This window comes from Lutra lutra, chromosome 3 (assembly GCF_902655055.1).
Source record: "Lutra lutra chromosome 3, mLutLut1.2, whole genome shotgun sequence".
In the NCBI taxonomy this organism is placed as follows: Eukaryota; Metazoa; Chordata; class Mammalia; order Carnivora; family Mustelidae; genus Lutra; species Lutra lutra.
In genome coordinates, this window is record NC_062280.1 from 198,612,986 (window position 1) to 198,636,333 (window position 23,348).

Genomic DNA, 23,348 nt, shown 5'->3' on the forward strand with positions numbered 1-23,348 from the left:
TGCTCAATTAGGTAACTGACGGCCAGGTTCTGTCCCGAGAGTTGATGTCAAATTTCCAGTGGCCTGGAAAGTCTCATTAAGCTACCAGTTAAGTACCTGGTACTGTTTCGGTGCTTAAAATACTACAAGAAGAGAGAGTGTTGCTTTGCCTTTCGTGAGCTCACTTAGGAACCTGAGACAGGCTCCCAGAAGGGTTCCGCCCCACTCCCCCCCGAGAAGGCGCAGACGGGAAGGCGCATCTCCAGCGGGGAGCGGCACTTATGTGGGCAGCGACCGGTCGCTGCTGGGGCTCGTGGGCCCCGGTGCCTGGCCCAGCAGGGGCTGCACAAAGGACAGAGGGTTGGTCGGCGCCCTCTCCGTCCCAACTGCGCCGGGCTCCACGGCCACGTCAGCAAAGCCGGCGGCCCCCGGGCGGTTGTGTCAGCGGTGAAACCCTAATGGGGAAGAAAAGGAGGGTCTTCCCTATTGATTTCAGAGCATTTGGGCTGAAATGAACTTTGATTTTCATGGGCCTACCAGTCTGCTCACGTCCCTCAGAGCTCACCCAGCGCACACACTGGAGTGAGCACCGCGGCTGCCACGGGAGCGACACGTCGGGTGCTCAGGACCGCTCGTGGAAGACACAGCCCTAATCAGCGCGTGCTGACCCTCCAAGACTCTGTGCCAGGGTCACACGGGTCCCAACGCCACAGAGGGGCCCTCCTGACTTACTTGAACATCTCACTTCTCTCGATCGTGGCAAGCCAGAAGCTGTAAGCGTTGGCGTAGTAGTTGCACGTCCCGCGGCCGTGGCACTCGATGAACGGCGCACTCCTGAACTCCTCCAGACAAGAGCCCGGGGACGCCAGGGCCTGGCCGGAACCTTCAGCGCCGGCACTGGTGTGCTGTGGGGCGGACGCGAGCTGTGAGTCGGGCCCCCGCCCGCTGCCCACACGGGGACTGGCAGTGCCCAGCGAGGGGCCAGGGTAGCCCCCGGGAAGCCTCGGCAGGTCACCGAGAAACACATGGGTGCCCACACCGCCCTCCGCCCACAAGCCGGCCCCTGCTCCTTGCGGGGAGCATGGCAGCCAGACCCCACGCCAGAACCCCGCCACCGGTCTCCCCTGACCGGACGGGGACCACCTGCGGGCATCAGGAGTTAAAGAAATGCTGGCCTTGCTCCTTATAACGTCTGAAACGCTGAAACTCCTCTAACTCGGGACAGAGGAAAGAGCCCAAATGTGTAAATGGAGCTGGAACCAACAGATGTGATGTCAAGCTTTCTAATCAAAATCAGAGACGATAATTAAAACCCTGCATCTGCTGCATTCGAAGCTATGTGTCCTTCTACAAGGTAAAGAACAATCGTCCGTTCCCTCTCTCTGGAAAGACAGAAAATTGAAACAAGAGGAGGAAAGGGTCACTGCTATTATAAGGTACCTAGGTCCAATGGGTTCCAGCAGGACGGACCTGCGCTCAGAAACCGGGACCATAAGATGAATGACCCCAAACGAGACAAGACATTCCCAAATCGCCACGAATACTGGTTCAGACGTGAGATTTCAGAGCCATGAGAGCCTCTGAGGACAAAGCTAATGCCCTCCATTCCCACAGCAGGACCAGAGGATGCTAGAACATTCTGGATCTGACCATGGTCCCAGGCAAAGCTGAAGCAAGGACAGGGGTCTCCAGACTGTCAGGCCAGAGCCCTTCTGGGTCCCAAAAAGCCCCCACCAGCTGGGAAGTGATGCAGAACTCCCTAGGACACCACGGTTTTGGCTTGTTCTCGATTTGGGGAAATTGGGACCAATCATTGTTTCAGATCTTTGTCATGGGGACCAAAGGCTCTTCTGAGGTTCTTTGCTCCTAGGCTGGGGGCCACTTCTGTCAGAAGGAGGTTCTGTTTAGTATTTCCTATGATCATGGGGTCAAAAGATTCAGCCCGTCTCCTCACTGCTGCTCTCCTATCTCTACCCTGTAGTCTGCTCTGGCTTTCTTGATAAGCAGCCACAACGCAGTGGTTAGACTCACAAAGCCACTGCCAGGGCCTCGTGGGGCTGCCGACCCTCACGCCCTGCTGAAGCCCCGCCTGCCCAGGACACCCACAGCCAAACTGGAATTCGGACGCGGCGCTCTGACACCTGCTTTCCTGGCTGCTCCGTTCCTTCTGCACTTGCCGTCCCTCACGGCAAGAGGAAACAGTTATGAAGCCACTTTCCCATCAACAAACAGTGGGCTAATGGTCATCCGGGGACCAAAATGTCCCTGGGGCCACAACTGAGAGGGTGACCGGGTGCGGGTGGGCGCGGCCTGCGCTGAGGCCGAGGGTGATCAGCTCCCACCTGACTTCCCGGTGCAGAGCTTTCACACATGCAATCGCTACTCAAAATTGAGGTGACAAAGTCAAAGAAGCGGCCACCATGGGACCGCAGACAGGTGTCATGCTTCCTATTCTAACTGGTGTTTCAGGGGTGGGACCATCGGGGACAGCCGAGGGGCAGAGAGCAGCCTCTCCCCACAGGAAGGCCGCAGGCCCTCACACTCCCCCACACCCCATGCTTCTGCTTCAGGCTCCTGTCTTCCTGGGGAGACGCTCTGACCCCGGGGAAGCTCATGGCGGTGTCCCCACCATCTAGTCCCAGAGCAGAGACTCAAGAGGCAGGAGGCGGGAATGGCCGCTGTCCGCAGCAGGGCAGGCCAGGCCCCTGGGCAGGCTTTGGTCTGGAGGAGAGGCCGGCACTGCACGAGGATGAGAACTGAGGGCAGGGACGCAGAGGGACGAGACGAGGGTGCTCAGACGTTCCCCAAGGGCTCACCATGACGAAGGAGTAGCCAATCCAGAGGGAGGACCAGCCGCTGGGGCACGGCGGGATCTGGATGGTCTGGCTGTGCACGGCCATCACCATGGCTGGCGCCTCACACACCGCACACCTGGAAGGCAGAGGGCACAGACCCTGAGCATGGCCGCGGGGACGGCGCAGGACAAAGCCTGTGCCTGTCCGTTCCTCCTCCTGCTCTCACCCACCCCTGCGCTCACGGGTTCTGAGCCAGCTTCCTGCTCACAGCAGATGGCAGCCTGCACCCCTCGCACTGATTCTCTAAGCCCCTCTCGGTGCTAGAAAATCCACACCCAACACTTGCTGAACCGTCTGCTTTGTGGGGAGGAGGTCATCGGAGGGCCGGGGGTCAAGAGCAGCTCCCGGAGGGGCTGGGAGACCGCGGACGGGTGTTTTCTCCCCTGTGCCTTCCAATGTTTCCCGATTTTTCAACAGGGAGCGTGGATTTTAGCAAACACAACTAACACTTGAGACAGGAGAGTTGGCGGAAACCAAGTGCTACCACTTCCGGAATTCAGTGCTTTGTTTCCAGCGGGGAATCACCTTCAACTTCAGCGGAGGGAAGACGTGTGGACGCGTCACTAGCAAACGCTGAATGTGGGGCTGGACGTCCCCGGGAGCCCGCTGAGGACTCACTGTGGACTCGCATCCAGCAGAGCCGTGAGGGAGAGCCTGCCCCGGCGGGGGGCTGCGTGGGACACTGCGGCGGGAGCGCCTCCCACAGAACCCGCTCAGGGCCAGGGGCCTCCCGGACCCAGGCGACCGACACCCAGTAGCAAACTACAGCCATACATGCTCTCCGGACCCAGACCTGCCCGGCTCAGGGAGCCCTTCGATGGCAGGATAACATTTGTAAAAGAAAAAAAAAAAAAATTAAACACCAGCAGTCACATAATTACATTCAAGTCACAAAGTGAACAGGGTGTTAGCAATGCTGATAAATGACTATAAATGTTAATAATTACACCTAGTTATGCAGGGACATTTGCATGGAAATGGAGGGGGAGCGGGAAAGGCCTAAATCAGTCGTTCCATTTTCCGTGGATGTGTGTGTGCGCGCGCACGTGCAATTTTCTACTTTATTCACACAAGTGCAGATGAATTAAAAGCCTCCGTCAAGGGGCACCTGGGTGGCTCGGTGGGTTAAAGCCTCTGCCTTCGGCTCAGGTCATGATCTCAGGGCCCTGGGATCGAGCCCCGCATTGGGCTTTCTGCTTGCAAGAGCCTGCTTCCCCCTCTCTCTCTCCCTGCCTGCCTCTCTGCCCACTTCTGGTCTCTGTCTGTCAAATAAATAAATAAAATATTTTAAAAAAAAAAAAAAAGCCTCCGTCAAACAACTGTCACTGCAACCAGCCTTCTACACCTGCTGCCATCTGTCTGCTGGACACAGGAGCCAGGAAGAGAGCGTGGCGGCCGGGGCCCATGGGGAGGGCGCTCTTGATGCCACCCCGTCACATGGACACGGACGGGAAGAGCCGGCCGGCCCCCTGAAACGCAGACGGTCAGCCCCCCGACCCCGGGTTATTCCTGAAACGGCTGGGGCCCCAGAGAGAAGAGGGAGAGCCGGAGCGGGAGCGGGAGCGCGGCCCCTGCTCTGCGGGCGGCGGTCCTGGCCCAGGACAACAAAACAATCAGGAGCTCGTGAGTCTGAGTCCGTCTGCGCAAAGTCAGAAACGTCTGCCCTTTCTCAGGATGAAGGGAGAGAAGCTGCTGGCTTTCCTGCTCCACAGCAAGGATTTTGTGTTATTAACTCTAAAAGTGAAGCTTTCGGAGCTCATCCAAGTGACCGGGAAGTCTGAGACCTGGTGCGACAGCGGAGTGACAGTCACCCGGAAACCCGTGTGCTCAGAGACCAGAAGTGGGCAGCCCTGCTCCGGAGGGAGGGCGAGGTGAGAGCAGCGGGCTGGGGGCATGACTGGTAGGGCCCCTCCACACTGAGCTACCGACGAAACGTGCACAATGCAGACCCTGAGGCGCTGCTGCTTCCCCGGCGGGGCTCGAACCGAAAGCCAGCAGGGCCCGGGACTAGCTCAGGTCAGACACAGGCTTCTCGGACCTGATCTGGGAATACTGGAAACACACGCCGCAGGCCCGCCCCCAGCCAAATCAAGGTCCAAGGGTGGTGTCACAGGAGGTAAATCACAAACAAACAAATAATCATTTTCTACCTGTTATCCAAGGGAAGCTGAACAGAAACACAGAGGTGGTTAGTTCTCCTTCTGGGCAGCCAACATGCTTCTGCGTGAGGACAGTCTCCGCAGAGAAAGTCCCAGACACTCACTGACACACGAAAATAACCGTTTGGAAAGGGGCCACTTCAAAGTGTAATGAACCACGTTTCCCATTTTAAGACCCACAAAGTGAGTTTTCTTACTTTATGTTTACTTATGTTTCCTCAAAAGAAACATCAAAGAGAGCTGTCAGGAGACAGTTTACTGTCGATCCGTGGAAAATCTATGGTCTTCCCGTTTATGAGGCACCTCCCAGCCCTTCCGCCCCGGGTCCTCCCCTGTGGTACCTGTTCCCTCAGTAAGAACCGGATCTGCCGGGACCTGCAATCCGGAGCCAGCTGGGCCAGAGCCACAGACCAGCCTCAGGGCTCCCGGGACCGGCTCCAGCATGTACTTCCCGCCCCCCCTGCCCTCTGACCACAGGACCCTGCCATCTCTTTCTTCCTCATCAAAGGCTGCTTGGTTCCTTAGAGGGAATGTAGAAAGGCTAATGTCAGTCCTCCCTCTCACTTCCTGGGGCAAACCGGTCTGCCTCGTTATTCTGTCCATCCCTTACTATCTTGTGTGTTAGAAAGTACAACTCTAGATAAGAACTTCTTAGACGAATTCATACCTTTGCCACTTTTCTACTACTTCTGAGTAGAGCTAAGGAATCCGTTTTTAATCAGAAGGAATAAAAGCAAAAATGGAACGATTGTGAACTTCTCAGCCATAATAATTCCAATTTCCCCTCTTATTTCCTACCAGGCAGACCTGAAAACATACTCCAGATACTAATTAGCGTGGAAAGTACTTAATTTGGGAAGCCGCTCTGTCAGACACATTACTTGTCAGCGGGACCGCACCCTAAGAGAGCAGAAGGAGGTGGGGTGTGAGAATACGAAGAAAGTCTCGATACGTACACATCTTTGCGTCTACAATAAATCTGTGTCACCGTTTTGCGTATCCAGCACAGATCTACGGTATGTCTGCTTGTTACGATTTCATGGGGAACATCTCACACCCATACGTGATTCCCCACAGTGAGTACCACAGAACTGCGCCCTTAGAAATGGTAAAGATGATCATTTAACGTGATGTCCATTTTACTACAATTAAATATAACCAAAACATTTTAAATCTCATGGGGGTGGGGAGATTTGGAAGGAAAAAGCCTAAAGAGGCTCCTTACAGAATTAACTGATGAAATAGAACCGAGAACGCTGTTCCAGCAGCTCCCGAGGGCCCCGGGGCACCGCTTCACGGAGGAAGGCGGCCGACCCGTGACTCACACAGAGCAGGAATTCCGCCCCAGAGCTGGGCACCGCCTCCCCTGGGCCCCGCACCAGCACTCTGAGGAGGAGAGCTAACTTTTACAGCAAACGATTCCATGGCTGACTTGTGTGACCAAAGTCTGACGTCACACTTAATAAACTCAACAGCATCGGGTCGAATGTTTTGGGGGGAAAAAAAAGCAAAAAACGGAACCACTTCTGCCTAGACCATGAGCAATCTTCCTTCTTCAATCACACCTCCGCTCCGACAAGTGCCCGACTCACCTGCTGATGAACGGTCTGATGTTGTCCCCGGCGATGGGCGCCATGGACATGGGCATGGGCTCGGGCGTGGACAGCCAGTAGGAGTAGTCGTTCCGGGAGGCGAAGTTGCACACGTCGTTGATGTTGCAGAAGAGGAAAGGCATCGTACTGAACTTGCGCAGGCAGCTCCCGGCCGTGCCTAGAGCCGCGGGGAGAGCGAGCGTCAGGGACTGGCCTTCCGACCGGTCTGCCGCCGGGCGGCATAACGGTCGGCGCGGGGATGACGCTTACGTTATAAACAGAAGGAAGTAAACGCACACGCGGGCCAGTGGGGTAAATAAGCACGAGATTAACTGAAAGTGATCAAGGCAGAGGACAACCATAAAGAATTATGCAGGACGTTTTCATTAAGGGAGGAAAATCTTTTATAAAACTGAATTCCGAAAGAAATTTAACAGGGACTGAGTCTTTGTACGACGGACAGTAACCACCTGGCAATGTCTCTAACGACCGTTTGCCGAACGTGCAGAGACTTCCTTTCTTGGGCTGCTTGCTTCCAAGCTCCGTGCCGGCTGGAGGTGTGTGTCGGTAAGCAAATTCGGGGCAGGGTGTCTGGAGGGGACTAGAGAAATGACAGCCAGCGGGCACCTCCTGATGGAAACCAGCGGAGGGACAGAGCTTGCAGTGTGCGGAGAAACACAGGACAGGGTCACGTGCCCCTTGTTTAGAAGGAGCACCAGCAAAACGGCCCTATTTTCAGACTCTCAGTGCCAACCATGAAGTACGGACTCCAGAAAGTCTGACCGACTGATCATTTGAAGAAGAGAGTGAAAGCTGCACGAATTTAAAAGGTTTCAAAGCTTTCCACATTTTCTTGGCTTTTCTACATTTTCTGCATTTCTACATTTTCTTGGCTTCCCTAGTGACATGCTAGCGGCTGAACTCGGTGGTTCGTTTTATCAGGAGGGAGGGAAGCGGAATCAGGCACCGTCCACACTACCGCGTCTCACAACTCTGTCACAAGCACACGCGTCCCCAGCGTCTCACCTAGGTCCTGGCCGTGGGCCCGTTCGTTGCCTTGCACGTAGAGCAAGGAGTACCCGTGGTAAAGAATTTTGGTCCCAGGAGGACACTGTGGGTCATCCGTTGTCTGACTGTGCCTGGTCACAAGAAAGCCGTGGTCCACAGACGGGGTGCCTGGGGGGCCCATGGATCCTGGCAAGCCGTCGGGGCCTGGTGGGCCCGGGAACCCTCGTGGACCTGGAAGACGCAGGAGAACTGGGTTTCCCTGGCTGCAGATGGGCTCCCCTGACAGGCTCGAGGAGGGGGAGTATGGCGCCCCACCTCTGGGCTGCCCCAGCTTCTCCTCTCCACAGACCCCCCGAGATCCACTATAACACCCCGCCGGGTGCTGAGCAGACACCGGGAGGATTGAGGCCAGCACGTAAATGAGATAGTGAGAAGGGACAGAGGAGGAAGTAGAACACGCAGCATGATTCCACACGTCACTCAGGCCACATCTGGGGCTCCTCTCCAGGACGAGGGGTCACAGAGTTACTACAGCAACATCTTCTTTGAGGGCAGCTTCCTTGCACGGCAGCCCCCAGCACGGCGCACGAAAACCGGGCAGTGAGGGCTGCGTGCTAGCGAGTCCTGCCGGCGTCCAGGGCCCTACGCCGCCTGCGAAGCTGCTCGCGGGCTTCCCGCTGGGCTAGGCCCGACCCCTCCAGGGGTGCCTCCGCCTGCAGCACCTCAGCCCTCATGGGGCAGCCGAGGCCCACCTCCCTCGGGGAGCAGATCGCCGCCATGCTTGTGGCCCGCACGGGCACTGCTATCCACCTCCTCTCCTCTCCCGCCCACGCCCCCCTCGGAGGCCCCAGGCCATCCCCGCGGGCCATCGCTCACCACGTCTGGAAACACTGGGCTATATCAATACTGTCTCCCCCACAGAAAAAATGATGACGACCCTTTACCTCCTCTATAAGACCTATTTCTTCCCCAAAAAAACCAAAAACAAAAACAAAAAACAAACAAAACGAAACAAAACCAGACTTCTTTGGAAATCTATCAAGTAACGTGTTCCATCCCACTATGCAGCTTTCCGCCCGCGTGAGCCTCCCGCTTTGAACCCGAGGACGCGGGTGGAGGGCGGCCGGTTGGGGAGGACACGGCAAACCTACCAGGGGGCCCGAAGGGGCCCGTCTCTCCTTTCTGGCCAGGGGCGCCGTCAAAACCAGGAACACCGGGCGGTCCGGGTAAGCCCACGGATCCTGTCACGCCTACAGGAAAGGACAGGGAATTCGCCACCCGGTCCAGAGCGCCGCAGGCTCTAACTTCTTCCCTTTTGCAGTGCGTCCGGTCAGCTGCAGAGAGGAAGCTCTCCCGGACGGCCAGGAGCGCCTCCCACGAAGCCTCGTTGGCAGCCCCCGGGGCAGCGGGCAAACCCGCGTTTGCAGGCTGCACGCCCCAACGTCTGATTCGGAGCTCCCCTGACCCTCACTGCCACTGCTGTCCGCGCCCGGTGTGGGGAAAGGCAGCTTCGTCGGGGGAGAGGAGGGCTGTGATACACAGGGGGCTCCCACGCATCTCCCCAGGCCACACTGCCGAGCCTCCAGTCATTGGTACGCAACAGATACACCCACGCGGATAGACTCCTGCTCTCTGTGCTCCCTGTACCCACGGCCGCTTACACTTAGAGCTTCACAGATGCCCACTCTCGGCTGTCGCGTTTTCCTTCTCCTGTAGCGTCCGCCCACCCTTGCCAGTAGCTCTTGCGACTGGAGTGTTCAGAAAGTTCTAGCGCAGGAGTCTGGGAACCGCAGGCACGGACTGCCGGCTGGCTGGGTCCCCTGGGCCGCTCTTAGGACCCATTCTTGCTGTTCCAGACCGACACCTCCTGCCGTCCCTCAGCTTCTGGCTGGACAAGGTGATCTCTGCGTCTGCAGCCCGTGGGCTCCGCAGCAGGCACAGATGTGTCCGACCTTACGTCCCTCTAGCTTCTCCTGTATTCTGTCCTGGCTTTCTCAGTCCTCTCAAAAACTTCACGAGGTTTTGATACCCACTGAAGCAAAGTAGGAAAGTCATACTCAAACCTGGGTCTACACCGTCACCACCTAGAGGCGTGTGATTTGAGACACACGTGGAGAGGAAAGCCCGCCAAGCCCCTCCCTGACCCCCACACCGCCCTTTGCAGCTCAGCTAGTCTTACCTTGCTGTCCTTTGGGGCCTGGAGGCCCTGGGAGCCCCTTCAGACCTGCAGGACCCTCGGGACCAGGAAGCCCTGGCTCCCCTTTGATGATGTCGTAGGGTCCGGGGGGCCCTGGGGGACCGGGAAGGCCTGTGGAAATCAGGGGTGCCGCTGGTCAGATCCACTGTCAATGTCCCCGGAGAAGGGCCCAATGTGAAACCCAATGCAAACACACGGTTCTCAGAATCCGGTCGGCATCAAAATGACAAGTCACCGGTCTCCGTGAACACACACGTGCGGGCACACGTCTATTGTTTAATGTGAAATCCTGAATCCTCAGGCTGGGTTCATTGGTACAAACCGGCCGCTGAGCTTCGGAGTCCCTGGCAACCGCCCGGTGACCCTCCGCTGTACAGGCCCAGCAGGGGAGGCCCCGTCCCAGGGAGCCCAGCTGTCCCCGGAGGGCTGCAGCGCATGCGCCGAGAGGGTTTCTTCTCGCGCTTCTCTGGAATCGGCCGTAGGTACGTTACAGCCACGGGCCTTCATTTCCAGTGACGCATACACCTAACCCCTCTGCGTGGCCGCTCTGGAGAGATGGGGGGTGACCCCATCTGCAGGGCCTCCGCGTCGGCCTCACCCCAGGCCTCTCCTGCCCTCCACACGTGGCCTCCACACACCTTCCCCATTTCTTCAGTTCCAGACATTGTACTGCTCAGTGTCTCTCAAAGCCTGATTTTGAAAATTCAGCACAGCCCTGGAAACACGTCGGCCCAGCAGGACCCAGGACAGGACACTGGCTGTACTTCAACCATTTCCCCCCCCGAGACTGGCTTGGGGTGTGGGAGCCGGCGCACACCGCGGTGGTGGAGAAGCCGAGGGACAGTCTTCCCTATGCAGAGCTCCGTGCTGCCCAGACCCAAGCGGCCCGTCCATGCAAGGCCGAGCGCCTCCTGGGACAGCTGCGTGGTGGGGCTGCCTGCCTCCAAGCTGCGGGCTGGGACTCTGGAGTCTGTCCTGCCCTCTCCTCCAGATTTACCCCCAGATAATGACCCTGACTTTCAAGACATGTAATAAGAATGTCCTGACAAGCTACCAAAGAATTTTTAATCAACTATTTCCTAACGATACTCAAGCCTCTGGCATCCGTAAAACCAAACTCCCCGATTCTGTGCGTTCGAGGCGTGAGTAAGGCCCCACCAGCACAGCGACGCTCTTACCTTTACTTCCCGGGAAACCTTGGTCACCTGGATCCCCCTTCACTCCCTGCAGGCCAGGGAGGCCTTTCTGACCTGGACGAAAGAAGAACATGGTCTGCGCGGAATTCCCAATGACGCGCAAGCCTGGGCACATGGGAGCTCGCGGGCACACACACCTGCACACGCGTGTGCCCATGACATGTGTGTCCTCATACACGCACACGCAGGTCGATGTGCACCCACGGCTACATGCGCACACACACAGTGAACAAGCTTTCATTTGTTCTCGGGGAAGAAAAGAACAACACTTCTGGTCAGCCGTGTAAGACTTCTAACGAAATGCTTCTTTCCAGAACCTAAAAGTCTCATTTTCCCCAACATCCAGCAAACTGCATAACGATCACGAACAGTGGTGCGGCACAGGATCCTGTTTTCGGCCACAACCCGGTTCACCCAGGTCCCCAGATAGACCCCAGGACGCCTGCGGGCGGAGGGCTTGTTTGCTCCACCTGCCGTCCAGATACACCGGATTCAGCAACAAAACCGCGGTGCCGGGAAGCCGAGAGGCACCAGTGAATGTCCCCTAATACGTTAATAAATTCAAGAACGCCCCAAGCCCCTGATTTCTCACTGATACACAAATGATGGAGATAAAAACGATCCACTGATTCTGAATGAGAAAATCAGAGTGTTTTATCCAGCCCTTCACAGGGTGAGGCTAATCGGGCTGGCACGGCACGAAACAGCGTGTTTAAAACGAAGAGAACAATGTCTTGCACCGTAATGAGGCCGGCCTGTCAACGTCCAAGGGCCAGTGGTCAGGTGTGGCCCCTCCTCTATTGCTTTACCTTGAAATCCTGGCACTCCTGGAGGCCCCATGTCACCCTTCGAGCCCGTGATCCCTGGCGAGCCACCAATCCCCTAGACACACAAGGAGAAGGTCAGCCAGGAAATGCTCAGGACACGGTAAGTCTATCTAGTAACCGGCTGGTCAGGGGGCTGGGCCAGGCCCTCAGCGCTCTGCCAAGGAGCCCTGTGTACAAATGGGGCTGCGCATTCTCGAGTGACGTGAGAAGAATGACGGGTCTCTAGCGCGTCTCCACGAGGGAGCTGGAAGCTGAAACAACACGCTTCCCGTCACCGTGCCTCCTCCCCTGTCCCTCTACCTGGTCAGCTCCCTGGCAGGGGCATGCCGTGTGTCCTGCCGTCCCCAGCCCGCAGCACGGTGCCGCGGACAGACCCAGGCCTTCCTGAGTGCCTGTCCCTGCGACAGATCAACCTTTCTGCACCAAACTACCTTCTGGAAGCTGTCCCCCCAGCACTCCGGCATGATGCATGTCCTTTAGGATGAACCTGAGAGCTTATCTGAAGAGTGATTTTAATACGGAGAGAAGGAAATGCAGAACCAAGGAGGTTGGTTTTTCCTTATAAATACGGCATCACTCGTGTACTTTAAACGTATTATCTCATTTTCTGGTTACTTCAAAATACTTCCTCCTGTAGCTCCTTTCTCAGTATACAGTGAGTCGTATTGCTTCTCACGTCTTTGTTTCTTTGCTTCATCTTATTTTAAAAAGTGTCATGATGACAACATGCCCACACAGATGTGTGTGCACACGGGGACGGGTGCGCGGACGCAGACAGCCGCTGACGGCCCCACGACCAGGGAGCAGCCTGCTCTTCCTAAGGCTTGCTGTTGGCATCACGGGTGGACCCAGAGTTCCGGCCCAAGCCCAAGCCACAGGCCGCAGCCGTGGGGTCCCGCTCCCTGTGACGGGTCTGGTCCCAGACTGGGAAGAACGTGCGTGTGGGCAACCGTGATGCTAGGAAAGACGGCTGCGGACCAGTAGTGATCGGGAGCCCCTGCGGGGAGGACTGGAGAGCGGGACACCCGCATACATGCGCACACGACACACACACACACACACACACACACGAGACGGACACACGGACAACTCACAGGCAGGCCCTGGAATCCTGGCTCTCCCTTGGGTCCTGGGGTTCCGGGGGCCCCCGGCCAGCCTGGGTTTCCTTTGTCACCTTTGAGTCCGTCAAGCCCAGGGAGCCCCGGAGGCCCCATAGGTCCCGGAAGCCCTAATGGGAGACACAAAAGTCACACATTTGGGGTCAGAGGGTGATTTTATGGACAAGTGTCATTGGGCTTGGCTGGTATCATCTGCACCAACTACCCCTCCCCCGCCGTGGGGACAGCAACGCTGTACAGAGCTGTGGCAAATGCGGAAACCCCAGCGGTCATGAAGGGAGAGTCTGCTCGACAGGCAGCAGGCGCTGACACAGACACCCCGACCTCCATGCCCAGCCCTGCTGCGCAGTCGTCTCGGGGCAGAACGGGGCAGCTGGGACGCCACCGGGTGTAAAGCCGCCTTGGGGGACTTTTGTGCCCCAACTTTTCCAATAACGTCTAGTCTGCCTCTAATCACTTGTCACATCGACTGACCTCCTTGACAGAGACGACCTGGGAGGGGCGACAGTGACCCAGCGGAGCACAAACAATGGGGTCCCCAGACATGTGAAGCAGCTTCGAGCTGAAGTCAAAGCTGCTAGCTTCTAAATCAGAAACTCCGGCGGGGACGCAAGCGCTCCCTTCGCTCACACGGGGACTGAAGCGCTCCCTTCGCTCACACGGGGACTGAAGCGCTCCCTTCGCTCACACACGCGCGCTTGCGCCTTCTATGTCAGCCCCGACTCTGACCCTGAGGAGACACACTTACCTGGCAGGCCGGGCTGACCCTGTGGGCCCCGGTCTCCCTTGGGTCCTTCCACAGCGTGGCCTGGAGCTCCAGGTAAGCCCGGCTGTCCTTGTGGCCCCGGCGGACCTATGAATCCTTGCTCGCCTTTGGACCCGGGGATGCCTGGGCTGCCGGCTTGTCCCGGGAAACCCACGTCGCCCTTTGAACCTGAACAACGACAACAGTTTGTGATGGTGGCGAAGGGCAGGGAGAAGAGAAACCCCGGTGCAGCGACAAGGAGGGAGTGGCTCCAGGAAGGCATCAGGGACGAGAGCGCTGCACACTGTCTCCCTGCTTTACTTGGTGACACACTAAACCCTGACCGTGGTTGACCTAGAAAAGAGTGAGCTTAGAATACAAGAGCCCAGCTGTCATTCTTCATACTTTTAACATGTTTTTAAGGATTTTATTTATTTATCTGAAGCCCACAAGAGAGCAATGGGCTCAAAGGCAGGGAGCCTGATGTGGGGCTCAATCCCAGAACCTGGAATCATGACCAGAGCTGAAGGCAGACGCTTCACCGACTGAGCCACCCAGGTGCCCCTGTTTTTTAAAATTTTTTAAGGTAAGAACTTGTAGGGGAAATAAAATCCCTGCAGATGTAGTCTCCAACATATTACTCCAAAGTTGCCAATTAAATACCAAAATTCTAGGATGACTTCAAAGTTATTAAGAAAAACTAAGAAGGCAAAGAAACAGTCATTGCCAAAACCGACCGTGGGCCCCTCCTTGTGATCCTTGCCTTGTTTTTTCAGGAGACAACGAACTGAAGCACAGTGCCCGGGTGGTGGTCTGTCAGGGGCCAGGAGCCGCATGGACAACACGGACCCAGAGCCAGCGCCTGTCACCCCTGCCCACAGCCGACTCGCAACCAGAGACCCACTCTGCTGGCGCCACGTGCGTCCGCCCTTAGCGGGGAAGGAAGAACGTGTTTTGCAAGTGTTACCTTTCTCTCCTTTGGCCCCTGGAAACCCTGGGAATCCTCTTCCGGGCAGACCTGTGAGTTAAGGGTCAGAAGTCACGTCCACATTTCCTAAGACGGCTGATCTGCACGTGTGCGGGTACAGCACAAAGCAGCGTCAAGTCCGTGTGCCAATCCCGCACGCTCTTTATGGGACACGTGGGAATCGGTTCATTGCACGTGCGAGCAAAGTCCCATCCCATGCCCACGGCTGTGCTGACAGGCCCTGGACCGGGTTCGTAGCAGTGAGCACTTTCCTGAAGGCCCTGGCGGCACGGAACCACCACGGCATTTAGTGACAAGATCTGTACAGGCGAGTACGCATTTCCTCCTCCCGTCTGGAGCCTTAACAAGTTGGCTTTTCTCAGAGGACCATCCAACCAGCAGCCGTCCTCGAGGGAGGCGGGGAGAGTCACAGATGTCCGGGGCAGCAAACGCTGGGAAGCCCAAACCCGAGAGAAGAGGCTCGAGAGAAGCCAGAAGTGGGGGAAGGAGGTGTGGGGGCATTTCCCGCGCTGTCGTTAGGAGAAAACGAACGCCGCTGGACAAACGCACGGCGCATAGAATAAAACAACGAACTTTAGAAAGGGGCCAGCCCTGACCACAGGAAATGCCCCCGAGGCCCCTCTCCAGCAAGGCCACCCACATCCGTCTCCTGACTCCCGGTCACCGATCTCAGGCTGTCACCCTCTTGCTATGCGCCAGCGCTACCACGGCTACGATTCTCATTCCTCCAGCCTGCAGCCTCCCCCCGTGAGGGACAGGAGCAGAGTCGGAGACAGGCAACGTTCCTGGGCCATCTCTCCAAAGGGGGACGTGCCGTGCGGAGGAGGGAGAGCCTGGGCTCTCTCCTGTGTCACCGGGAGCTCAGGACGGGTGCCTGCGAGGCTGGTGGAAGAAATGCACGCCCCGTGCCCCTCTTCTTCCCCAAGCCCCTCCCGCATCCACAGGAGTGTTCAAACAGCAGTAAGGATACAGGGGTCAGAGGCCACTTGGTGCCCAGCCCCAGTGACTCAGCATGGACCGGAAGTCCAAGACACGCTGACCCCCGGGAAGCCTGTCATCCCGAAAGGGAGCAGGAGCCAAGCGTACCTGGTTCACCCTTCTCTCCCGCCGACCCTGGGATTCCGTCACTGCCGGGCTCCCCTTTCTGGCCAGCGGGGCCCGTGAGGCCGGGCTTCCCAGGAAGACCTCAGAGAGAAGAAGCACATCAGTCAGTCCGGCACAGACGCTCTCATGACACCCGCTCTGCACACAAAACGCTAGTTCCGGACACTCCTCCAGGGGCTGTCACAGTGGGCGTCCCCGAGGAGCAGGCGTCCCCCCCGGGAATGCACATCAGACTCCCACACTGACACAGAAACCGACTCCGGAATCACCTGGACCCAGCGGTAGAGCCAGCCCCCAGCTGGTAGCCAGACCTCGGAAAGACCCCGTGAGCCCCCCACACTTGGCTTGTTCATCTGAAACGAGGAGGGCGGGGCCCCCTGGGGACATTCTGGGATCTGTAATGTGCCACCTTGAGGGAGGGTCCCTGGCCTCATCCCTAGGGCCCCTGTCCGAGTTCAAAAAAGGGGTCTCTACCTGCTTCTCCCTTGATGCCGGGAATGCCGTCCGATCCTGGGAGACCTTTGTCCCCTTTTTCTCCGGGCAACCCAGGGCTTCCTAATGGGAGATACAAGACACCGAAATGCCATCAGTGTAAGTCTGTCCGTCATCTTCGAACCCGAGCTCAGGAGGAGGCCCGGCTCACCTACCTGGGTAGCCGACAGTCCCCGGCGATCCTTTGGGGCCTGGGGAGCCGGGGACCCCCGGCATGCCAGCGCTTCCTTTCTCTCCCTTCTCTCCAGGACTCCCCGGAAAGCCTGTGACCCCTTGATCTCCCTGTGAGCAGACAACGGGCCCATTCATTTTATACCTGTGCCCAGAAATGGGTCTAGGGGCCCTTTCTGGGCAACAGTACGTGTTTTGGTGCAGTTAACATTGCACTGGAGAATTCCATTTCCAGCTTTCTAATGAAGAGTGAAAGTCCACGTCTGAAAAGCGGGGACAAATGGGAAACCCGGAACAAAAGAGCCCATTATCGGTTTCTGCTCTCCGCAGTCCTCTTCACCCTTGCTTTCCAGCCCGGGAGAGCCTGCTACCCTGCCTCTCCCACAGCCTCTAGATCCTCCAAGGAAGGGGCAGTGGACAGAAGGCAGGAGGAACAACACAGAGTACGTCAGGGGATGCCGTTCTGCGTTAGGAGGGATTTCAGGGCTGAGAGGCTCAGAGGGCCAGGAGGGGAGGTTTCCAAGCAGGGGCTGTTACCTTGTCCCCAGGACGGCCCGGAATTCCAATGCCAGGTAGGCCCGCCTGTCCTTTCTCTCCTTTTGCTCCCTTCTCCCCGGGTAAGCCAGGGACGCCCTGCGGGCCGGGGATTCCAGGCACCCCCTTTTCTCCGGGCGTTCCTACAAACACAGACAACTGAAGCGTGAATGTGTGCTTAGCGGGTGCCAACGTTCAAAACAAAAACGCACCTTGACAGCCGACAAGAACAAGTGGCAGCACACGTGACCCTTCATTCATCTCTCGGCTACACGGGCAGGTGCCACGCGGCCACAGCACCCTAGCGCCCACGAGAAAGCACCTGTCCTGGCTTCTAGAGACCCTCGTTTCATAGAGAGAGAAGAAATTCAGGAACCCCTCAGCGTGGCCGCTTCGGCAGTAAAACCAAGGGCTTCTGTGTTCGTTCTTCTACAGTCAATGCCCATTTTCCAGAAGAATCAGAGGGGACAGTAAATGTACCCGGGTTCGTAACGTGCACAGGTACCCGACCTATTTACAAGCGGGTTAACAGCAAGCTACATGTCTCTACGTGAAATGGGGGTCCTTGGGCGCCCCGTGAAGGCCTAGGGAGGACCAGAGCAGACAGCTTCCTGCCTCGGCTCTCCCTCCCCTGCGGGTTCTGAGAGGCACCAGCCCCGCACCCGCCTGAGGCCGGCGCTCTCCGCCTCTCCCCCACCCCCTCACAGGGGTGAACGCTGCTGGCAGAGTTGGGGGCCAGTTCAGGATGGGGCAGAGGACCCCCGAGGACTCGTCCAGGCTCCTGCCAAAGGGCGCTTGTAGCTGCCCCAGACATGTGGGGACCCAGACTGCAGGGAGGAGACAGTGCCCGAGCGGACAGTCACCTGGAGGTGATGGAAAGCGGCCCATGTTTTATTTTACTGAATTGTCTTTTTTTTTTTTTTCAAGTGGTAGTCACTGCATCAGCTGAGCACCCCTGATCCCGCGGCCGGGGACCCTACAGGACCGAGAATGGATGTACACCGGGGTAAAGACACGTGTGCCCAGACTATGGCCTTGGGGCGACGCGGGTTCTCCTGCAGACCTGTCCCACCAGAACAGGCACATTCTTTTCTTCACAAAGCAGATGCCGCCCTTGAATTCAATGTACCTGGCAGGCCCATTCCACCAACTGATCCTTTGGGTCCAGGGAGACCTGGAGCGCCCGGGGTTCCGCCTATGCCTGGGTCCCCTTTAGGTCCTGGGATAACAGAGAAGGACCCGCAGGTTAGTGCCTAAGAGAAGGGCTGTCTGCCACTTCCCAGTCACGAGCTCCTGCCGCGGGGGGGACCTGGAACTTGCTCCGTACCTGGCTGCCCAGGATGCCCGGCCTGGCCGTCCTTTCCAGGCACTCCTGGGGTTCCGGGGTCACCCCGGGACCCCTTCTCGCCGGTTGGTCCAGTTTGCCCTGCACGTCACAGAAGAAAAGGGCTGATGACCCGCGGCTGCTTAAAGGGCAGGCTGGGCTGCTGTTACCACACAGAACCGGTCGGAGTGCGGCTCGACACCCCCCACCCCAACCAGGCCCTCCGCCCCCACCAGGCCCTCCAATGGTCACCTTTCTCTCCTTGGTCTCCCTTCTGGCCCTTCATGCTGCCCATGTGCACCTCATCCATGGAGCCCGGCTTGCCAGGGAGACCCACGTCTCCTTTGTCCCCCTTGAAGCCAGGGTCACCCCGGGGCCCCGAGGAGCCCGGGAAGCCGTGGTCCCCTGCAGAGGAAAGATAAGCCCCAGTGAAACGTGGCCAAGGTCTCGGAGGCGGTGACGCAGCGTGGCGCACCTTCTGCTAAAGGAGGCAGAAGAACTCGAGGCCTGAGTGGCGGTACTGGGTGAGGGTCTGAGCCACCCCAGAGAGCCGGCCCCGGGCAATGAGCAGCACGGCTGTTTTTTAAAAATTCAGTGTTCGCTAATGACTCTACTGCACAGGTGACTCTGCCTATTACCGGTTTAAATGTGCTACACTTTCCCTCTTTCCTAAGGGCCTTCATCGCGTCCGTCCGCTGTGCCCTCGATTCCACACAAAACCACAGAACACGAATTTTCTTGTTCTCCTAAACAAATGACCATTTCTAGGTCTCACAAAGTCAACTTGTTTAAAAAAACACACATATTTTAGACCAATTTCAAATAATAGTGTAAGAAATAAAAATGAAGACTTGTCAATTTGCCCAGTTTGCTAATTTGGTGCTAAGGACTCCATTCCTGTAAGCTTGTAGGACAGAAGATCCCCCCGATTCCATAGAAACAAACTCTAACACGCCAACAAGGAACAGCTGAAAACCTGTCTTCCGTCTGGTTTTAGGCAGAGCACAGCACCTGTCCCCACAGGCACCATACAGCAGTTCCCACTGGAGCAGGGGTCTTTCCGGCCCTCACGTGACCTTTTAGACCTCCTACCTCTGCTGCTTGCAAGGAACTATGACCCCAACCACTTAAGAGCTTCCAAGAGACACAGAGACATGGACATAAAATGGGCTCTTCTAGAAAGGCCTGCTCCTTACCTTTCTCTCCTGGTAATCCTGGCAGGCCCGCTGGTCCTGGGGAGCCGGGCTGCCCCGGGGTCCCCATGACGCCCATCTCCCCCTTGGGACCTGTGGCCAGACGGAAAGACTGTGAGTGCTCGCTGCAGGTGTTGCGGGGTCGCAAAAAGACCGGGGCCGGAGTTCACAGATCGTTTACCTGGAAACCCAGGAACGCCAGGGGTGCCCTGCTGTCCGGGGAGACCAGGGAGCCCCGACTGTCCCGTCAGGCCTGGTAGCCCTTGGGACCCTTTATCTCCTTTGGGACCTGGCATGTCCAGGCCTGGAAATCCAGGGAAGCCCTTCTCTCCTTTCACTCCAGGAGGGCCTGAGGGGGCAAAGAGCAAGAGTGGAGAGTGGGGTCTGCAAAGAGCTCCGCGGGGTCAGCGGGCACCGTCTGCAGGGGGCACGAGAGCACCCGAGCCCGTGCTGAGGGCCGGGATGTTCCCACCGTCCCAGGGGGCAGCAGCTGGGGCCATGGGGCGGTCCTAGGGGCACAAGCCCGGAGACCAAGCCCTCGTCTCCGCCCTCAGCGGGCAGCAGTCACCAGCACCCCTAGGCCTGTCCACAGCGTTCGCAGCCCACCGTGTTCTTGGCGGTCCCCGGCATGGTCTTGGTTCCGGGACTGGCCACTGGAGGCAAAGGCAGCCCCGAGCCGGGGACCAGTGAGTTGACGGCACCCACAACTTACGAACCCCCCACGGGAACGTGAGATGGAGGCGCCGGTGGTGTTGGGGTAAATGAAAAGGTCACCGGACATACAGCTCTGGCGCGCAAACCAGGCTCGGTGGGAGGAAAACGAAGACGCCCACAGCTCTTCATCTGCGTGAGCGCCAGCCCGGTTCCCACGAAGCAGAACGGCCCCGTCCCTGCTTACTCAGGAGGCAGCACTAATCCCAGTCCAGGCGCACTCCCAGGGCCCCCCCTCTGGCAACATGCTCTGGGGAAGCAGTGATTGCGGGAGAAAGTCGTCACCTGAGGACCCTGGCGGTCCCTGTCCTCCAGGGGGTCCCATTGCGCCGGGCGGGCCAACTCCAGGGACTCCTGGAGCTCCTCTGGGACCTTGTAATCCAGGCGGCCCGGGGTCACCTGGGCGGGAAGAAACTGTGAGTAAACCACACACAGACCGCAGCGCGTCTCAAAGCACACGCTACCTGCCCGCACAGTAAACCACAGTGACACTAGCCCGTGAGCGCCAGCCTCCCACGACCTCCATTGTTCACTCAACACACGTTTACAGAGCACCTGGCAGGGGCTCTGCAGACACAGAATAAACAGCCCCGGCCACCGTCTGCGCTGATCTGTGAGAGTCACCTCGGGGCGCTCGGGCGGCCCAGCCGGGTATGCGTCTGACCCTGGATTTCAGCTCGGGACGTGAGCTCAGGGTCGTGAGATCAAGCCCCACGTGGGGCTCCCCACGCAGAGAGGAGTCTGCTTGGGGTTCTCTCTCTCCCTCTGTTCTCCCCCTGCTCTCTCTCTAAATAAATACATACAAATCTTTTTTAAAAAGTTACCTCTGATTCCCTGAAGGCCTGGGGGGCCGACAGCACCGTGCTCTCCTGGGACGCCCGGTCCCCCGACGTTCCCCTTCTCCCCGGGTGTGCCGGGAATGCCGGGAATGCCTGGCAAGCCTTTGAGTCCTGGTAGACCAACTCCCGGCTCCCCCTGGAAGGTCCGGAAGCACAGAGAAGCCAGCTCACCCGCACCGCCCATGAGCTCACCAGGCCCGGGCGCAGGGGCAGACGCCAAGGAAGACCCAAGTCCAGCAACCCCTCGCCTGCAAAGCCCTGACACACGTGATCGTTCCGTCCAGCCTCACAGCATGTCGGAGGTGGCTCATTCCTATTAGTTTTATTCTAACAAAGGAGGAAAACCAAGGCTCCCCACGGCTGAATGCCCTGTCCAAGTCACAGGGCGAGGCTCCCGCCCAGGGCCCACCCTCTGCTCTGCCTCATGTCTGTGAGCAGCCAAGTCTGAAGAACAGACTGAAGGCCAGATGGGATTTGTCACCAGCGTGCGGACACATTCTGAACAGGGGGAGGGTTCCAGGACCGGACCCGCACATCGTCCACTCAGATTTTCCTTTAAACCAAGGCTTTCACATGGAATTAAACATGTAAAACTATGATGTCCTGAATCTGCGGGCTTTGGTAAAGGTAGGCGATGGAACACAGAGTACTCCGTGGGCCCGAGGGTGCGGGACACAGGCCCTGCGAGGTGGTAGGTGTGCGCTGCGCCACAGTGACCCTCTGCTGTCCAGGGGGAGGGACACCTGCAGAGGAGGGGCAGTCCTGGAGCAATGGGGACTCCTCTACGTGTCCCAGCAGCAAATTCGCCAAACAGAAGGAACCAAAGCCAAGGGGTTTGAGAAAAGGAACCAGACTTTAAACCACAACCGGATTCCAATCCCAATTCCATCCGCACGAGTCTCACATGTTAAGGTGATCTGCACGACACCCCTGCGGACTGGCGTTTCCAACCAACGCGGGTCACGGAGAAGCTGTCTCAGCCACGGGGAGCAGGGCCACCATGAACTTAGGTGTTTTGAGAAGGATGCTCCCTTGGAGTCACTGAGACACACTGTCTCTGTGCCCGTGCCTGGTCCCCATAGCCCCTACCTGTCCGTGTGCCCTGTCCGGTCCCCACAGCCTCTACGTGCCCTCCCAGTAGAAAGGAACAGGCAGGATAACTCTTCTGTTGGCAAAGTGAAACTACTGCCCATGGCCCTTCCTCTCATTCCACACGATGCCTTCTAGCAATTTCACTTCCCTTCCTTCTAACCGGAACAGGAAAAGACCCACCGCTTGGTCACCTACACTTGCTGAGTGGATTTTCAAGTGTCAGCGAAAGGCAGGGGGTGTCTAAGGCAAGGAGAGTCCCCAAGTCACACGAGCCCAGGGGTCCCCGACTGGGGCCATTTTCCCCCCAGGTGACATCTGGGAATGTCCAGAGATAGTTCTGGTTGTCACAACCAGAGGCGGGTGTAGGGTGTTCCTCTGGTTTCTGTGGGTAGAGACCATGGAGGGCGCGGCTAGAGCCCCACCATGTCCGAGGCAGCCCCCACCACAAAGAATGACAGGGTCAGAATGTCAGCGAAACTGGACTCTCCCAGGGGGCTTGCACACAGCTCTCTCCTGCCACTCCCCATGAGACCCACCCTGGACCCTGAGACGCAGTACACACGCAGGCAAGCACGTACTCAGACCACCGGGATGAACGATTCCCCCAAAACACGTCCCACGTATACCTTCCTTTCCACTCTGTGCTATTTCTTTAACCAGCAAAGCAAACTGATCCAGCACACCCCATGATGTTAACGCGGCATTTATGTGTCTAATCAACAACAAGGATGAGGAAACAGCAGCCCAGGGAACGTGCAGCACCCACCTTTTGGCCGGGCACACCCGGACTGCCGGGTAAGCCATTGAACCCCGGGCGGCCTGGACTGCCAGGAGGCCCCACGTCCCCAGGCAAGCCATCAACACCTGTTGGGAAGAGTCACAGAAGTCACTCACCTTGTGTGGAATAACGCTATTCCACACAACAAGGAGACTTTCGAGGAGGTTCCTAAGGAGAGCGCGAGGCCTCATCAGCTGTCAGGGGAGCCACTGGCACCTGCTGGGGCAGCCTGGTGGCCAGGAACTCTGTGCCACGCCTGCCGCCCTCCCTGCCTCTTCCCCACGGTCCCCTCTTCCCTTCCTTCTGCTCAGCTTTCCCCCAGCCCCCGCCAAACAAAACAAAGACCACCGCAGCACAAGCAGCCCAGGGCGCCCCCCCACCAGCTCTGCCGCTCCGAGCATGGCCTTGTTCGGGAGCCCACCCGGCTCCCCTAGAGCAGACCCACG

General features: G+C 57.9%; 1 protein-coding gene and 1 long non-coding RNA gene across 2 annotated transcripts in view; one reads left to right on the forward strand and one right to left on the reverse strand.

The window, feature by feature from the left end:
• COL4A1 (collagen type IV alpha 1 chain) overlaps positions 1-23,348 on the reverse strand; it is a 132,634-nt gene that overhangs the window by 1,739 nt on the left and 107,547 nt on the right. Inside the window, exons 29-51 of the mRNA XM_047720395.1 lie at positions 22,891-22,988; positions 21,018-21,168; positions 20,479-20,592; positions 19,664-19,831; positions 19,486-19,575; positions 18,542-18,694; positions 18,293-18,391; positions 18,095-18,184; positions 16,969-17,108; positions 16,416-16,542; positions 16,243-16,323; positions 15,751-15,849; positions 14,644-14,694; positions 13,680-13,865; positions 12,908-13,041; positions 11,796-11,868; positions 10,969-11,040; positions 9,773-9,901; positions 8,745-8,843; positions 7,612-7,824; positions 6,586-6,763; positions 2,796-2,910; positions 712-884 (exon numbers count right to left, since the gene is read on the reverse strand). Coding sequence (XP_047576351.1) covers positions 712-884; positions 2,796-2,910; positions 6,586-6,763; positions 7,612-7,824; positions 8,745-8,843; positions 9,773-9,901; positions 10,969-11,040; positions 11,796-11,868; positions 12,908-13,041; positions 13,680-13,865; positions 14,644-14,694; positions 15,751-15,849; positions 16,243-16,323; positions 16,416-16,542; positions 16,969-17,108; positions 18,095-18,184; positions 18,293-18,391; positions 18,542-18,694; positions 19,486-19,575; positions 19,664-19,831; positions 20,479-20,592; positions 21,018-21,168; positions 22,891-22,988 — 2,833 coding nt within the window. The remainder of the gene's footprint in view (positions 1-711; positions 885-2,795; positions 2,911-6,585; positions 6,764-7,611; positions 7,825-8,744; positions 8,844-9,772; positions 9,902-10,968; positions 11,041-11,795; positions 11,869-12,907; positions 13,042-13,679; positions 13,866-14,643; positions 14,695-15,750; positions 15,850-16,242; positions 16,324-16,415; positions 16,543-16,968; positions 17,109-18,094; positions 18,185-18,292; positions 18,392-18,541; positions 18,695-19,485; positions 19,576-19,663; positions 19,832-20,478; positions 20,593-21,017; positions 21,169-22,890; positions 22,989-23,348) is intronic.
• LOC125094833 (uncharacterized) lies at positions 4,141-18,298 on the forward strand. Its single transcript, XR_007125717.1, has 3 exons — positions 4,141-4,705; positions 5,795-11,913; positions 17,893-18,298. It is a non-coding gene; the product is annotated as an uncharacterized LOC125094833 (long non-coding RNA).